The sequence below is a fragment of the Paramormyrops kingsleyae genome, chromosome 14 (genome assembly GCF_048594095.1).
Source record: "Paramormyrops kingsleyae isolate MSU_618 chromosome 14, PKINGS_0.4, whole genome shotgun sequence".
Lineage (NCBI taxonomy): Eukaryota > Metazoa > Chordata > Actinopteri > Osteoglossiformes > Mormyridae > Paramormyrops > Paramormyrops kingsleyae.
In genome coordinates this window covers 23,528,934-23,547,656 of record NC_132810.1, presented here as the reverse complement: position 1 = coordinate 23,547,656, position 18,723 = coordinate 23,528,934, and the positions used below count along the sequence as shown (strand labels likewise).

Genomic DNA, 18,723 nt, shown 5'->3' with positions numbered 1-18,723 from the left:
GCCTTGTTTCTAAGCCATCAGTCCCATTGTGGGATCTGTCTCTGGTGCTGGGTGCCAAGTCTCATCACCCTTTTGAGCCTTTGGACGGGGTGGGGTTGAAATATCTCTCTCTTAAGACAGCGCTGCTTTTAGCTTTGACTACAGCAAAGCGAGTGAGCGATTTGCAGGCCCTGTCTATCCGCTTTTCTTGTTTGCAGTTTGGTCTGGGACATACCAATGTGTGCCTGCGTCCTAATCCTGCTTTTGTGCCTAAGGTTGTGGACTCGACCTACAGGTGCTCTATGGTGGAGCTGACAGCCTTCCACCCCCCTCCTTTTTCCTCTGCTGAGGAGCAGAACCTAAACATATTGTGCCCAGTTCGGGCCCTACATGTGTATATTAACAGGACAGCAGGTTTCAGGAAGCATGATCAGTTGTTTGTGTCCTGGGCCGCCCCCCCCGGAGGGGCAAGCCACTGTCCCGCCAGAGGCCTTCTCACTGGATTGTACAGGCTATTTCTTTAGCTTATTCTTGCAGGGGCTCTCAGCCTCCCGAGGGCTTCAGGGCCCATTCTACCAGAAGTATGGCCACATCTTGGGCCTTGTTCAAGGGGGTGTCAGTCCAGGATATTTGTCATGCGGCAAGCTGGGCTATACCGCACACGTTTGCGCGTTTTTACAGACTGGATGTCTCAGGACCTTCCGTGGCACATGCGGTGCTGGAGGCTAACGCTGCAGAACTGGTCTGAGAAATCAGTTTTCTGCGCGTCTTTATAGTTTGCAGTCTCGGGAGATTGCGGTGCAATCCGGGAGCAGTCCATATCTCCCATAGTGAAACACCGAGCAAAGTTAAAAAAAGAACTTTGGGTTACTTGACGTAATCCCTGGTTCTTTGATGACAGAGTGAGGTGTTTCACCATCACTTCCCATCTTGTGCAGGCACGGGAAGAAATCCTTTTAAAATGAGCCATCAGGTAGGTCGACCGCATTAATTGGGCAGGGGCAGAGCCTGGTCGCAGATTGACCTGTCCATCACAGACGGACGTGGTGTCATTGGAGCTTCCGTAGTTGGTCATGCCCGAAGCGACTCCCATAGTGAAACACCTCACTCTGTTATCAAAGTACCAGGGATTACGTCAAGTAACCCAAAGTTCTCACTGCAGTTTTCTACAAGAAACGCACTCGGTTTTAACGTATACTGCTTTTTGGTCTAATCAATGGGGAGACAAGTTGTTACTTAGTCATGGTTCCTCCCATTCCGCAGACACTGCAATTTTATTTAATAATTGTCCAGGGAAAGTAATTTTTTCTAGAACTGACTTAAGTGGACACTGGTTAGCGGTTGTTTTAGAGATTGAGCATATTTTTTTCATTCTGGTTAATGTATATGGCCACAATAATTTTAAATTGAACCAAAATTTACTTAAAGAGGTCTCTCTTGTAATCTCTGATTTAAAGAGAACATACCCTAGAGATAATATTGTTGTACATGGAGATTTTAATGTGGTACCGGACGAGACACTTGATAGATATCCTCCCAAAAGCTTAATTTCTCAACCAAATTCTATGGTCTCACGCTTCTACATTAGTCTTAAATTGGTAGATGTTTGGAGATATCTCAATCCTAACCTTAGGCAGTTCTCTTGGTTAAGACCTAATGCCTCCAGCAAATCAAGAATTGATTATTGGCTTATTTCAGGTAACTTAATGTTATTTGTTAAAGATTGCTCTATTTCTGCAGCACCTTTGACAGACCATTGTGCCATTTCACTATTATTCAAACCAATTCAAAACACTGCAAGGATTAAGGGATATTGGAAATTTACCAGTCGTGGCGGTAACCCCCGTACCCGATGGTGGACACCAGAGGTGAGGGGGGCCGTGAAGCTGAAGAAGGAGGCTTACCGGGAATTATTAGCCCGGGGGTCTCCGGAGGCAGCTGACGGGTACCGGCTGGCCAGGCGGAACGCAGCTCGGGCGTTCCCAGAAGCAAAAACCCGGGCATGGGAGGAGTTCGGTGAGGCCATGGAAAGTGACTTTCGGTCAGCCTCAAAAAGGTTCTGGCAAACCATCCGGAGTATCAGGAAGGGGAAGCAGCTCCTGGTTCCTACTATTTATAGTGGGGGGGGGGGCTGTTGACCTCACCTGGGGACATCATCCGGAGGTGGAAAGAATACTTTGAGGACCTCCTCAACCCTGCCTCAGATACATCTACGCACACTGCCTTTGAGACATCTGAGGGCACAGAGCCCGAGGGTGCTGGGGGGGGCTTGCCCATCACTGGGGCTGAGGTGGCCAGGGTGGTTAAAGAGCTCTGTGGCGGCCGGGCCCCGGGGGTGGACGAGATCCGCCCGGAGTACCTGAAGGCTCTGGATGTTGTGGGGCTGTCGTGGCTGACACGCCTTCTCAACAGTGCGTGGAGGTCAGGGACGGTGCCGCTGGATTGGCAGACCGGGGTGGTGGTCCCCTTATTTAAGAAAGGGGACCGGAGGGTGTGTTCCAACTACAGGGGGATCACACTTCTCAGCCTCCCTGGGAAAGTCTATTCCGGGGTACTGGAGAGGAGGGTGAGATCGATAGTCGAATCTCGGATTCAGGAGGAACAATGCGGTTTTCGTCCTGGCCGTGGAACACTGGACCAGCTTTATACCCTTGCAAGGGTACTGGAGGGGGCCTGGGAGTTTGCCTATCCGGTCTACATGTGTTTTGTGGATTTGGAAAAGGCTTACGACCGGGTTCCCCGAGGTGCTCTGTGGGGGGTGCTTCGGGAGTATGGGGTCCGGGGTCCGCTATTGTGGGCGATTCGGTCCCTGTACGAACGGAGCAGAAGCTTGGTCCGCATTGCTGGTAATAAGTCGGACGTGTTCCCGGTGCGGGTTGGGCTCCGCCAGGGCTGCCCTTTGTCATCGGTCCTGTTTATGATATTTATGGACAGGATTTCTAGGCGCAGCCGGGGTGTTGAGGGTGTCCAGTTTGGTGGCCTCAGGATTGCCTCGCTGTTCTTTGCAGACGATGTTGTCCTGTTGGCTTCATCTGCTGGGGATCTCCAGCATGCACTGGGGCGGTTCGCAGCCGAGTGCGAAGTGGCAGGGATGAGGATTAGCACCTCTAAGTCCGAGACCATGGTTCTCAGCCGGAAACGGGTGGTTTGCCCTCTTCGGGTCGGGGAAGACGTACTGCCTCAAGTGGAGGAGTTTAAGTATCTCGGGGTCTTGTTCACGAGTGAGGGTAGGCGAGATCGGGAGCTGGATAGACGAATCGGAGCGCCGTCTACAGTTTTGCAGGCGCTTAACCGGTCCGTCGTGGCTAAGAAAGAACTGAGCCAAAAAGCAAAGCTCTCGATCTTTGTCCCTACCCTCACCTATGGTCATGAGTTATGGGTAATGACCGAAAGAATGAGATCGCGAATACAGGCGGCCGAAATGAGGTTTCTCCGCAGGGTGTCTGGGCTTTCCCTTAGGGATAGGGTGAGAAGTTTGGATATCCGGGAGGGCCTCAGAGTAGAACCGCTGCTTCTTCACGTCGAAAGGAGCCAGTTGAGGTGGTTTGGACATCTGGTGCGGATGCCTCCTGGGCGGCTACCCGGAGAGGTTTTCCGTGCATGTCCTACATGGAGGAGGCCCCGGGGCAGGCCCAGGACTCGCTGGAGGGATTATATCTCTCGGCTGGCCTGGGAACGCCTCGGTGTCCCCCCCGAGGAGCTGGTAGAGGTAGCTGGGGAGAGGGAGGTCTGGGTGCCTCTCCAGAAGCTGCTGCCCCCGCGACCCGAACCCCGGACAAGTGGCAGATGATGAGGATGAGGAAATTTAATTCAGAATTACTTAATAATGAAAGATTCTGTTATAAAGTTAAAGATTTAATTCTTGAAATTAAGAACAGTAATAACTTTAATTCTAATAAAGCTAGGTAGGACTTCCTCAAATTTAAAATTAGTGAATTTTCTATTAATTACAGTAAAGTACTTGCCAAAGTAAGGAGGCAAAAATAACATAATATTATTTCCGAAATTAATAAATATTGTACTGAAAGTGGATTGAGTGATACTGAAAAAGACAAAATGATCTCTTTGCAATTAGAACTGGACAATATATTAAGAAAGCCAAAGGTGTATATGTACGTTCTAAGGCTAAGTGGATAGAAGAGGGTGGAAAAAAGTACTTCTTATTTTTGTAGATTAGAAAAAAGACGTCAATCATGTAATTCAATCCTTTCACTAATGATAAATGGTGTTGAATGTACGGACCCTACTCTAATAAATAAGACAATTTAAGTTTTACAGTGATTTGTACTCTTCCAACTTCTCTCCAATAGAGTGTAACAATTTCTTTGATAAAATAATACATTTTATTCCCCACAATGACAATATTTGGAGAGATTGTTGTGACTATGATTTGCATATTGAAGAACTTGACTCAGCGGTTCAAAACCTAAAATTAAATAAATCTCCGGGTCCTGATGGCCTCACAGCTAATTTTTACAAATTCTTTTGGAATGATATTAGATTATTATTATTTAATGCTTTTGTTGAGTCCATTAAAGAAGGGTCTTTAGACCCTATTATGAATCAGGGCTTGATTACACTAATCCCTAAGCCAGATAAAGACATGAGATATATTGATAATTTTCGGCCAATTACATTGCTCAATAGTTATTATAAAATTTTCACACTTATATATGCTAATAGATTAAAAGTGGGCATTAATGATTTAATTAATGAATCACAATCAGGATTTCTTAAAGGAAGATCTATTCATAATAATGTAAGGATGGTGATGGATTTGGTGGAGTACAGTCACTTGATAGAAGATGATGGTTTCATTTTATTTTTAGATTTTAGAAAGGCCTTTGATATGATAGAGCACCCTTTTCTGTTTGAATCTTTAAAACTTTTTGGTTTTGTTGAACAGTTTATTAATGTTATAAAATTGATTTACAGAGACATGAATAGTTCAGTTTCCCTCCCTTTTGGTACTACCAAAGATTTCAGATTAGCCATGGAATAAGGCAAGGATGCCCATTATCCCCTCTTTTATTTATTTTAGCTGTAGATATGTTGTCCACTATGGTTAGGCATGATGTATCGGTGAAGAAATTAGAAGTATTTGGGAAAACCTTAGCAATCAGTCAGCTAGCAGATGACACTACTTTATTTTTTAAAAAACAAAGACCAAATCCCTCTGGCTATTTCTCTAATCAATTCCTTTGGTAAAGCTTCAGGCCTCCAACTAAATATAAATAAATGTGAACTTTTGGCCCTACACCCTACTCAAGATTTGTCCTTATGTAACATCCCAGTTAAAGAGACAGTGAATTATCTAGGTATTTATATTTCCAAAGAGTAAAAAATTAGTATGAAAGAAATTTTTGAAAATAAAATACAAAAAGCCAATGGTATTTTGAATTGCTGGTTGCAGAGAGATGTATCAATTTTTGGGAGGATTTTTCTAACCAAAGGTGAATACTTATCCAAACTGATTTACCCAGCTTTTGCTGTAGCTCCTTCTTCAGCTGTTATAAAAACAAGCAATCAAAAAATGTATTACTTTATTTGGAGACACAAAACTCATTATATTAGAAAATCTGATATTATTAAAATGTACGAAGAAGGTGGTCTCAATGTAATTGAATTTGAGAGTATGAATGCTATGATAAAACTTAAGTGGCTTCAATTGTTTTTAGGTAATACTGAGAACTTTTGGTATGCAGTGCCTTCAGCTTTGTTTCGTAAATTTGGTGGTATCCGCTTTTTTCACAAATGTGATTTTGATTTGCCCAAAATTCCAATGAAATTATCAGCATTCCACCAACAAGTTTTATTATGTTGGAAATTGGCACGCATACACAATTTCACACCCCACAATACTCCGATATGGAATAACAAATATATCCTAACAAATATATATCCTTTTTTGAGGAATGGGTAAATAGAAATATTTGGTCAGTTTTGGATTTAATGGATGAGAGTGGTAATATGTTAGACTATAATTCATTCACTTTAAAACATGGATTTGCCTGTGACCCAAAACAATTCTTTACTGTTATTAATGCAATACCTTCAGGTATAAAAATGTTAATGAGATGCTATCTTTCCTATTCCAAAATTACTGCTGTCCTTCCTTCGTTATATGTTGGTGATATTGAAATAGAGAATAAACTCTGCACTAACAAATATTTAAGACAGCTTATTATCCAGTCAAACTACCCTTGTCAAATATTAAGAAATAAATTAGATCACACATTTGATAAAAATACTGTTAAGTACTTTAGAACACTCCCTATTCTCCATAAGATAAAAGAAATGCAGTTTAAAATCCTAAATGATATATATCCCTCCAATACATTTTTGCATTCTAAATTTAATTTTGAAAATATACCTTGCTACTTATGCAAAAATTTATATGAAGATTCAGAACATATATTTTTACATGTAGTTTGTCCAAATCTTTTTGGAAAGCTTGGCAAGACTGGATGTTAGATAAGCGTGTGGTTGCTGATAGTTTCACTCTAACTTTAAAATAGGTAATATACAGGACAACTAAAGATTGCTCTGTTTTATATGATTTGATTAATAATATTATATTATTAGCAAAATACTTTATACATAAATGTCAATATCTTAAAGCTCCCCCTTTGTTTATTGTATTTAAAAATGACCTAAAATACTTTTCAGATGCCCTTAATAAAATGAAAAATCCAAAGGGAGTAAAGTTGTTTAATCTGTTTGTATTATATAAGTTGCTGTGATTCTTTTTTTTTTTCTTTTATTATTCTCATTTAGTTTTTGTTTCCTATTTGTATACTTGATTCTCTTTCTTGAAATATTTTGTTATACACTCTGCATGGAATCTAATTTGGTTCGATTATGTTGAGCCTTCCATACTAGAATTCTTTTTTTGTACACGAACTAATGCCAATTTGTTGTATTCACTTTTTATTGTACTTAATAAAAAATAAGAAAAAAAAACAACAACTGGAAACAGCTGATAAACACGGGGAATCCTCACGGGTTAACGAGGGGGCGTGGCACATGGGAGGAGCGGACGAGCGGGGAAGGACATACTGCACTTTTAATCAGATTTTTTAGATTTTCTAAGCAATTTTTATTCAAATAAGTTTTTTTTCATCTCTATTTTGCTTTTTTGTCTTGGTTTAACTTTTTTAAATCTTGTTTTTATAAAGCACATTAAATAACCCCTGTGTATGATAATAAAAACTTGCCTTGCCTTACCATAAGGAGACCGAGAAACGTTCTCCTCAAGACCACACGAACAACTAAAAACTATATGACTATAACTGAAAAAATTCACTCTAGTCATCAGAGAAAAAAGTTACTAACGCACTACATCAAAACATTTACATTGCAATAATGTATGGCATGAAATAAACTTGTAACTATATCATTCAGTAATACAAATAATAAAACAACATACCATTCACATTGGCCTCAAGAACTAAGTTGGCACTTGATTCCCCTGTACTTCCTGTTGTGGCTGAGCGTGCACCTGACGTCAGTGGCTGAAAGTGTACCCTTCTCAACTTGTTTGCTTGTCTAGCTGCACTGATTACGCAATGGGATTTGTAGTTTTATTACCACGCAGACACTGGTGCAGACCAGAAAACACAACCAATGGACAACGCTTTTTGGGAATGAATGGAGGTAAGAATTTTAAGACTTGGGTAAATAAAATTTAAGACCTAGGATGAAAATCTGGGCATTTTAAAGACATTTTAAGGCCTTAAATTTAACTTTCTGAATTTTAGACTTTTTAAGACCCAGCGGGAACCCTGTTTGAACCATCAAGATAGACAAATCCGATCTGAGCAAAAAATCGGAATTGAATGATGTGGCTGGCAGTGTGAACGTAGCCTTTGAGATAATGCAGTGTTGTGATAATCTGTTATATAAATAAAATTGAATTGAATAGAAATGAATTGAATTTTGTCCATATAGTGTACAGTGGTACCTTAGTTTACGAGCATAATTCGTTCCGGAAACATGCTTGTAATCCAAAGCACTCGTATATCAAAGTGAATTTTCCCATTAGAAATAATGGAAACTCATATGATCTGTTCCACAACTCAAAAATATTAATATAAAAATTATTAATCCAAAATATAAAGTAAAAATACATAAAACAAATTAACCTGCGCTTTACCTTTGAAAATAATCGTGGATGGTGTGAGGGAGACGAGAGAGAAGAGGAGGGTTATTTTGTAGGACAACTTTCACTATAATTAACGGAATCACTGCTATCTGTTGGCTCATTGGAATCTTTTTCTGTTTGTGCGACTTTAACAAGGAACCCATCCAATGACAGCCTCTTTTGCCTCCTTTTCGATTTCGCAAAAATGTGAACATTGCATTGTCGTTAAACAGATTCATCGCTCGCACTGCTATGCCCTTATTCAGGTGGTGCTTTTCTACTAAATTTTGACTATACGAGTGAGGCATGCCGACTGAGACCGAGCATGGGAGACGATTACCCACAATTCCGCAGCGTGAGAAGGTGAATAACCATTTGGTTCAACAAATTAATTTTTGTATAGCACATTATCACAACATTACATCGTCTCAAAGCGCTTTACAGCATCCCCACCAAAATGCAGATTTGGTGAATGCAGAATGCAGGCATGGGGAGTCCCTGAAATGACAGCACTCCAATCCCACAAGCAATTGTGAAGCTAGAGTGACAGCACTGTCAATTCAGTTTATCCAAAGCCAATGACACCGATCCCCACCCAGCTCTACACCTCACACTATAGGTATTACTGGGAGTGAGAAGTTAGCTAGAGCTAGAACTAGTGTCCCTATAAGCTAAACTAAACAGGTTTGTTTTTAGTCTAGACTTGAATATTGAGAGTGAGCCTCAAATCCGCACATCCGGTGGAAGACCATTCCACAGCTGAGGAGCTCTATAGAAAGCTCTGCAGCCTGCCATAGCTCTTTCTACCCTAGGTACTAACAGATATCCCGCACCTTTAGAACGAAGCAAGCGCGGGGGGTTGTATGAGGTCAGCAAATCACTAAGGTATTCTGGTGCAAGGCCATTCAGTGCTTTATAAGTTAATAGCAGTTTTTTATAGTCAATCCGAGACTTAACTGGTAACCAATGAAGGGAGGATAAGACTGGTGTAATGTGATAAATTTTTTTAGTGTTTGTGAGAACTCTGGCTGCTGCATTCTGTACCAGCTGAAGTTTATGTAAGGATCCAGACGGGCAACCAGAATGGAGGGCATTACAGTAATCCAGTCTGGAAGTTACAAAGGCATGTATTAATTTTTCTGCATCACGAAGTGAGAGCATCTTACGAATCTTGGCTATGTTCCGTAGATGATAAAACGCAGTTCTAGTAATACTTCTTATGTGAGCACCAAAACATAGATCTGAATCAACTAGAAGACCAAGATTTCTAACCACCGTGTTAGGTTGTGTAGGAAGGCCACTAATGCTGAGGTGGTGCAACGTATTTCTTGCAACCTTGGGACCAATCACCAGTACTTCTGTTTTTTGTGTGTTTAACATTAGGAAACCGTATGATAATGTATTCTAGAAAGGTCTCGTTTGCCTCGCCCAGATTAGGGTCACCGGGGCCCCACCCTGGACCCAGGCTATGCCTTGGCCCATGAGGCCCGGCCGGGCATAGCCAGAAAGAGGCACGCGGGACTGCTGGGAACGTCTGGCAGAGGCTCCTGTTTGTCTGAGCTTTAACTCGCACCTCCGGCAGAATTCCAACTGCATACCGGGGGAGGTTGGGGACATTGAGTCTGAATGGACACTGTTCCGGACCTCCATTGTGGAAGCGGCCATATGGAGCTGTGGCTGCAGGGTGGTCGGTGTCAGTCGTGGTGGTAACCCCCGTACCTGATGGTGTACACCAGAGGTGAGGGGGGCTGTCAAGCTGAAGAAGGAGGCTTACCAGGAATTATTAGCCTGGGGTTCTCCGGAGGCAGCTGACAGGTACTGGCAGGCCAGGCAGAACGCGGCTCAGGTGGTCACAGAAGCAAAAACCCGGGCGTGGGAGGAGTTTGGTGAGGCCATGGAAAGTCACTTTCGGTCGGCCTCAAAAAGGTTCTGGCAAACCATCCAGAATATCAGGAGGGGGAAGCAGCACCTAGTTCCTACTATTTATAGTGGGGAGGGGGTACTGTTGACCTCACCAGGGAACATCACCCGGAGGTGGAAGGAATACTTTGAGGACCTCCAACCTTGCCTCAGATACATCTACACACACTGCCTTTGAGACATCTGAGGGCACAGAGCCCGAGGGTGCTGGGGGGGCTTGCCCATCACTGGAGCTGAGGTGGCCAGGGTGGTTAAAGAGCTACATGGTGCCCAGGCCCCGGGGGTGGACGAGATCCGCCCGGAGTACCTAAAGGATCTGGATGCTGTGGGGCTGTCGTGGCTGACATGCCTTCTCAACAGTGCGTGGAGGTCATGGACAGTGCCGCTGGATTGGCAGACCGGGGTGGTGGTCCCCTTATTTAAGAAAGGGGACTGCCGGGTGTGTTCCAACTATAGAGGGATCACACTTCTCAGCCTTCCTGGGAAAGTCTATTCCGGGGTACTGGAGAGGAGGGTGAGATCAATAGTCGAATCTCGGATTCAGGAGGAACAATGCGGTTTTCGTCCTGGCCGTGGAACACTGGACTAGTTTTATACCCTTGCAAGGGTACTGGAGGGGGCCTGGGAGTTTGCCTATCCAGTCTATATGCGTTTTGTGGATTTGGAAAAGGCTTACGACCGGGTTCCCCGAGGTGCTCTGTGGGGGGGTGCTGTTAACAAGTAAGTTTATTGGTGAAATTTTATCTTATTGCTAAGATTTCAAAATACCAGAATATATTTACTTTTGAAAATAACAGAGTACACGATATTGGCGTATAATATCTGGACAGTATAATGGTATTGAACATTGTTATTTGTGTAGTGCTTTTCTGTATGACTTAAAATACTGACTGAAATACAAAAGCGATTCCATGTTGTATTGGTACTAAGGGGCTGGTGCTGCCTCTGGTTGCTGGTAATTATTTGGATCCGTGTCTATTAAACTGGAGCTTCCCCTGGTGTAATGTATTGTAGCACCGGCGAGGCGCATGTCCCAGCATGCCCTGCGTGCAGTTGTAAATAACCCTTGTTGTGGTGTTGTTGTTAATGGTTATGGTTGCATTTCCCTATTGTCGTGCGTGTCTTTGCCCGTGTCTTTGCCTGTGTCTTGTGTGTACCTGGTCCGATCCTCACATGTATTTAGCTTACGTAAACCTCCCACCGTGTGTGTATCTTACAACCTTGTGTTTCCCATCTGTGTCTTTGGTTTGGTGCTCATTGGGTGGTTGTTGTAGTCCTTTGTAGTCGTTTTAATAGCCCTTGTTGTGTTGTTGTTGTTGTTGTTGTTAATGTTAATGGTTATGGTTGCATTTCCCTATTGTCGCGCGTGTGTTTGCCTGTGTCTTGTGTGTACGCCCGTGTCTTGTGTGTGCCCGGTCCGATCCTCTCGTGTATTTAGCCTATGTAAACCTCCCACCCTGTGTGTATCTTGCAGTTCAGCATCTTACAACCTTGTGTTTCCCATCTGTGTCTTTGGTTCAGTGCTCATTGGGTGCCTGTTGTAGTTCTTTTAAGGACTGCTAATAAAAAGCATGTTTTCCCGGCAAGCAAGGCTCCATGTTTCTTTGTTTTACGCTTAAAACACGGTTTATTTGCTTAATTTTTTGTTTTATATTTTGCTTTTTGGTTTTGATTCTTTTGTTTGCTTTGTTTTGTTTCTGTTTGGTTTGAGCCAGTGATTTAAGGCTCAGCAGCTCAACTGCCTGGCTGACTGGACCCAGCACTATGACTTGTGCGTTGGTTCCTCAGAGGAAACCGGCCCCTGCTGTGAGACGATGCATTTGCGAGAACCATATAGATGAGTTTTGTGTATATGTAATTTTGAGTTGTAATTATTTTATTTCTTCTTATTCTCTATTGTGATTGTCAACATGTAGAACACTTATATCCTGCTTGTCGGCCTGCTTGTTTTCCCACATTACTGAAATATGCACTGTCCCCTTGGTAAACTCATCCAGCATGTGTTATTGCGTGTAGGCTTTTGGTGCCATTCGAAGTTTGTGTGTGTCTAAAAAGGTATTTTTATTGATTTTGGAACCTTTCTGCTGTCTTCAGTAATGAGCTTGCGTGTCCTTGTGGTTTTCTTATGTGCAATCTGTAATTCCTTGGGTGAAATTTCAAAGGTGGCTTCTGTTATTTTAATATTTGTCACTTTAATTAAAGAAAAATCCCTTCACTCCACCACGTAAGCCTATGACCTTTGCATTGTTAATGTAATGTTCTAATTGCTGAGCTACACCCACTTAGCTACCTAGGCGGAAGGTGGTGTGTGTGACTCAAGAGATTAAGTGTATTAGGTGTCCATTCAACAACTGATCTAGGCCTGGGCAGTGTTGAGGTAATGCATAACAGTATACAACACTATTTTTTGGGATTTATTGGTGAAATTTGATCTTATTGCCAAGATTTCAAAATACCAGAATAGAGTTACTTTTGAATTTTATATCGGCGTATAATGTCTGGACAGTATAATGGTATTGAACATTAGATACCACCGAAGCCTAAACTGACCCTGTTCATCAGCGGTTCCCAGTCTTCACTAAAACCTTTAAACAGAGCTACTCCAGTGAAACTGAACACTGACTGGCTGTCTCTAGAGATCCTGATCTGTATTGTGTAAGAATGAGAATTTTGATAAAGTTCAACCATAATTATTATAAGATGTCAGCTGTATAGTTATCACTACATTACTGTGTAAAACAAATTGGTTCGACACTTGGCCAGCCATTTCCTCTCAAGCAGCTCAGTTCGCTAGCTTTTGCTTATGTACCTGTGTTTCTTTCCCAGATGTCAGTTTAAATTAGTTATTATTCAATATCACCTGTTATTGATGCGTTGCAATATTTGCATTCTCCAGTGTTCATCTTTTTACCTGATATTGTGTACAGAGACTCCTTATGGCTTATGTACACAAAATGGATAATAGTGGACTTTGTGGACATGATGAGGTGCATAAGTGGGTGCATGCATGATGTTTAAAAAACACTATAGGTAATTTCAGAAGACATGGGGCATATGTATTCAGATGGACTTTCAAGTCAGAAGTGCTGGAGTCTGAGTCAAGTAAAAATTCACCCGTGTATGACAAGATTGAGTCCATTCATGTGTGGACTTGTGTCCAATCTTGAGTACCACAGTTGTGTGTGGTAGTAAAGTCTTCTATATGATCAAAATAGCTTACTAATTATATCAAATTGATTTGACTTTTTTAAGCTGTCAGAGCTGTAGCTGTTCATAACAAGTGACACTCCATACTTATATGTACCTTTCTGTCTTCAATAGGTCCACATTGGTTACCTCCCCAACAAGAGGGTGCTGGGGCTCAGTAAACTGGCCAGGTAGGTGATACCCTATATTTGGAAAGTTTGGCAAATTTTTCAGTACTTTTTTCATAGCGTTGGTCAATAAAAGCAATGTTTTTTTGAACATCTCAATTATCTTCAACCACTGAATTTCAAACATTCTAATCTCTAATTTTTCATAGGCAAAAATCATTATATAAGAGATGTGAGTGAGAATAACAAATCTGATCCCGTCTGACCTTAATACTCACTTTAATTCTTAACTCCAAAAGACACACTTAGACATGCAGCTGCACAGTTTTTAAGAAAAGTCTAAGGGGAATATCACTAGAGTGCATGCTCTTTTTAACTGTTAATAATATGGTCATCCTGTTTATATGATTTATATGAATTTATATAATGCAACAAACAACAACAACAAATTTATTTTTGTATAGCGCATTATCACAACATTACATCGTCTCAAAGCGCTTTACAGCATCCCCACCTAAAGCCCCCAGTGAGTAAGCCATAGGCGACAGTGGCAAGGAAAAACTCCCTAGAAGGAAGAAACCTTGGGAGGGACCAGACTCAAAGGGGGAGCCCATCCTCCAGGGGCCGGCAGGGAGAGTCAAACAATTAAATTAATTTTTTTTTGCACTACACATGAGCCATATGATATTGTTCCTTGGCATCCTTGTAAGCAGGACCGACTGTTATTTGTTCATGAAACTCAGTTTTACAGTTCATGATGAGCCAGTATTTTTTGAAGAAATGGTGAAAAGGTCATTTATACATTTTCACTAATGAAAAGGTCTATGGGCTATACTAATCTTATGATTTCTGTGTGAATCATGCTCCTTAAAACCTGACTGATCTTTTATGCAGTCATTAGCTTTGGAGTACCACAGACAGAATAAGATAGCACAAGTTTCAATGAATATTCTCTGCCCACATTATATGTTTTATTAAAAAAAAAACAAAAAAAAAACAATTTACTGAAAAAGAATCTCTGCCTCACTTTTTAGTCTCAAGAGGGATGTTTTCATGTTGTCTCTATAAACCTATACATACATTTGATAAAGAGATTGTTTTTACTGACAGTGATCTGTTTATCTTCCTTCACTCTTCCAGGATTGTTGAAATTTACAGCAGACGTTTACAAGGTAGTTTATCAGTTTGTACATAGCGTTCTTCTGATGTTTACATTATTACATTAAATGTAGATATACTAAATGTCTGACATTCAAATAATAGCTGAGAAAACAAAATATGCTTAACAGTGGTGACTACCAGGTGGTGCATTCTCATATGCAAACTGCATGTACCTTTTCCCCTTCTGACCCTGATCTGCTTGTGTTTCAACTCTTGTGTTATTGGATGTTTGATGTTGTCACCTTTTGCATCTAATTTCCGATACTCCGTCAATTTAGATGTTAAATGAAGTTTTTTTCTCTCTCTCTCCTGTGTACAGTTCAGGAAAGATTAACAAAACAAATTGCTGTTGCCATCACTGAAGCCTTGCAGCCTGCCGGTGTTGGGGTTGTTATAGAAGCCACGTATGCTATTTCAGTATCTTAAGACCAATAGACTCACAGTAAACACCATATTGTTCACCAGCCTTCCTTTCAGATACATACTATATAGTACTGTACTGCTTAACACAACATATTTCTGCATCTAACCTGTCTGATCTTCTTCCTGTTTCACAGTCACATGTGCATGGTCATGAGAGGTGTACAGAAGATGAACAGCAAGACCGTGACTAGCACAATGCTGGGTGTCTTCCGTGAGGACCCCAAAACACGAGATGAATTTCTCACCCTTATTAGAAGCTGAATAGACCTTCTGTAACAACCTGCCGTCCCTAGATCATTATGCACATTTTATGTTAATTTCTACCTAAACCCAGAGAGATTTCATTTATGTGGTCAATTTTAATATCTAAACAGGCTATCCAGTTTTCTGTGCATTTGTGTCAAAGCGTGGTATAAAATGATTTCAACCAAGGACTGGTCATCCGTAAAGTACTAGCCATAGAATACACATAGTTTGTTATAATTAAACCATAATCATAGTAAGTACATTGTATTATTCACTTTATTACCCAATATATCCAAAGAAAATATTTGTATGCACAACTTTGAGGTAAAAGACTATCAAAAGTTTTCTCCTTGATATCCTACAGAATAAAATGCAAGTTGCCAGTATTTCTCTAACATAAATGACAATCTCTCATGTGTGTATTTTAGATTGGCCTTCTTACCAGTTTACTTGAAATTGCATTCATATATTGAGATGTTTTCTATGTTAGTTTTTTGTATATTTTAAATATTATACTAGGACAAAAATGAACCATTTACCAATTCTATGGTGGCATTGTGGCCTCACACTTCCACTGTTGTGGGTTTGATTTGTGCCCTCAGCTCTGTCTGTGTTGTGCTCTTCCTCTGTGCGTGTTTGCTCCTGTAGGCCAAAAACACATCTAGGGAAAGTGCCATTTCTGAATCATCCAAAGTGTGTAAGAATATTCTTGAACTGGCATCTCATCCAGGTTGCCCTGTGTTTCCTGGAATCACTGTGACCCTGTACTAATTAAAGATGAATTGTGTAATTGTCTTTCTCTTTGCAAAATACTGATACATTTTTTGGCAGCACAATTAACTGGCAAAGCCAGTTTTTAAGTTTCAGAAAAAGACACTTTGTTGGTAGAAGTCAAAAGCTTGTAATGAATGTGTTTTGTACTGCTATCACAATAATACCTTCTGATATTTTGATTGTGTTATTTTAGCCTCCTTGCTGAAATGTGTTTGCAGTTTTAGTTCATTCATAAAATATTCATGACATTCTGGGTTTGTGCATCGGTTTTCCAAGTAATACATACAGTGTTTCCATCACAATAACTTTCTGTATAATTTATAGTATTTTATGCATGTACTATGTGAAATGCAATTCTCTCCACTACAAACTGTTTGGGCATGGCTATTTCTAGTGTCGAGTCATGCTTCCAGTTAAGTGTCTTAATATATGCCCTGTTCTGTCTGCTTAGTATGGTTTGCCTGTTTGATGAATTTCACAATGATTATCTTAGGATGTATTTTCTTTATAAATGTTCCTCGTACTAATGATATTGTGAAAAATAGTCCAAACACATTATTTTTCTTGTCTGTTTTCCTTTAAGTCTGAATTTTAGCATAGTGACAAACAGACCAGAAATTATTCAAATGTTAAAAATATTACTGAAATACACACAACTATTTTTTTCTGTATTTTTACCATGTGTTAGAAGAACTGGCAATGAAGAGAAGCTGTATAATGTGGTTATTGGGTATACTGTATAGTCATAAGCAACATCTTTGTCAAAAACAGCGAGGCACCTCATTAAAAGCAGACCTGAGTTTGTGCATTTTCTGCTAGATGCTACCTTTTCCATTTTGTCTAAAAAAGAAATCTGGTGCATAAAAACATTTGTATTTTCTGATATTTATCCTGAGAGGATTTAAAACTCAGGAGGTGGGGTGCAATGCATCTTAAAACGCAGACTCGGGTGATTGCTGGGTATTGAGGTTAATTCGGTTTACTTACCTTTGTTAATGAAATTGAGTGTCATGTTTGATCCCCTACTATCCTAGATGAAATCGCTGCCACTTATCCCAACTCTTGTAGCTACCAGGTGCCTTTTTGTTAAGATGCTTTTTTCAGCATGATAAGTGTGTTGGATTAATTTTACTTAATGAGGATTAGATGAGCTGTCCTTCTTTCTCTGTGTATCCCAACCAAGGGATTGAATTCTATTTTTCCTCTCAATTTTATGTCACATTGTCAGACCAGGGAATGGCTGTTTGCTTAATTCCAAAAATATGCATTTTGGCTTTAAAATTAATCATTTAATTTTTAATGACAATTTATTGATTCCCATGAGGAAATTCTTTTTACATCTACACAATATTGCTCTTCATGACACAAGTTGGTGAGCGCAAATGAAGGGCAGCCACCTACAGTAGGCACCCATTGAGCACTGCCAGGTTAAGGGCCTTGCTCAAGGGCCCACAGCCATGGCAATTTTATCAAAGCTGGGCTTGAAATGGCACAGGCACAAAGGCTCAGCTCACTGAGCCACAAGCTTTACCAGTTGCAGCAAATCCTTCATAATAATGTCAGGAATTCAACATTAACTATTATTAGCATTTTAACAACCATCAGCACTTTCTTCACATAATTATTTAAAACTGGCATGTTGTTTAATGAAATACATTTTCATAAATTGTTTAATGACATACATTTTCAAATGTTATGCTTCTATTATGATGATATACAGTATATACTGTATATATATTTGACAGTAGTTTCCATCTCACTTTTTATTTTGAATTTTCAGTGAAAATAAATATCTTTCTTAGACAAACACACAAAATTTTTGTGTTATATGTAATGTTTTTTTCTGGTAAACTAGTCACACACAGACTTCATGGGGAAAAAAAAAGAGATTCATTTGTTGTACAAATAATTACATACATAAATACAGACAGACATTGTTCCTGCTGTAACTGAAACACATAGTGTTACATTGCAACATTTATACATTTTCACTGCACTGTAAAGGTTCTTTTGAAAATTGTTTCATTTCCATAGAAAGTTGTTGGCTTGTGTCCCAGTCAATTGTAAACCATGCCTGGACCCTATTCTAAACATCAATTTACAGTATCTGAAACCAGGATTTCCAAATTTGAACCTTTTAATATTTCACTGGCAACCATCCTTTGTAATATATCATCTGACATGTATCTGAAGTAGTGAATAAACTGTTGTGCTATCACTGTTGTGCATTTTTGGTGAAAATACATACATTTTAAAACATTCACACATCCCAGACATTTTGTACTTAAAATTTCGTTTCTACACTGAGAGTAACAATACAGTTTGATATCATAATGAGCTGATTTCTTGGCAGCAAGAAGATGCTGTCCAATTTTCCTACAACCAAACAATACTGATTGTCATGAATGATTGTGCTAGCATCATGAACACAGCTGTAATTTCTTTCATTGTTATTAAAGTCAGTATAAAATATTGACATACTGGCTAAAAGTAGAGTATATAAAAGCCACTGCCATTTGTTATTCTAAATATATATATGACCTCTCAGCTTTGTACATGCATCTCAACAAGATAAAAATGGTTTCTTTCATACTTTGTCATTTCCTCAAACATGATTTTTATACAAATACACACACTGACCCCTCCTATTCACATATAAATGGCAGAATTTATCATAGTTTTATCTTTATGAATTTATAACTGAAGTGATATTGCAATATACAAAATAATATTGGCACTAATACAAAATGCCAATGAATACAC

The 18,723-nt window shown here is 40.1% G+C and overlaps 1 protein-coding gene across 1 annotated transcript in view; it reads left to right on the top strand.

Moving 5' to 3' along the window:
* gch1 (GTP cyclohydrolase 1) overlaps positions 1-18,178 on the top strand; it is a 78,118-nt gene extending 59,940 nt beyond the window's left edge. Inside the window, exons 3-6 of the mRNA XM_072698864.1 lie at positions 13,364-13,419; positions 14,497-14,528; positions 14,837-14,921; positions 15,075-18,178. Coding sequence (XP_072554965.1) covers positions 13,364-13,419; positions 14,497-14,528; positions 14,837-14,921; positions 15,075-15,201 — 300 coding nt within the window. The 3' untranslated portion in view covers positions 15,202-18,178. The remainder of the gene's footprint in view (positions 1-13,363; positions 13,420-14,496; positions 14,529-14,836; positions 14,922-15,074) is intronic.
* Positions 18,179-18,723: the final 545 nt, after the last annotated feature.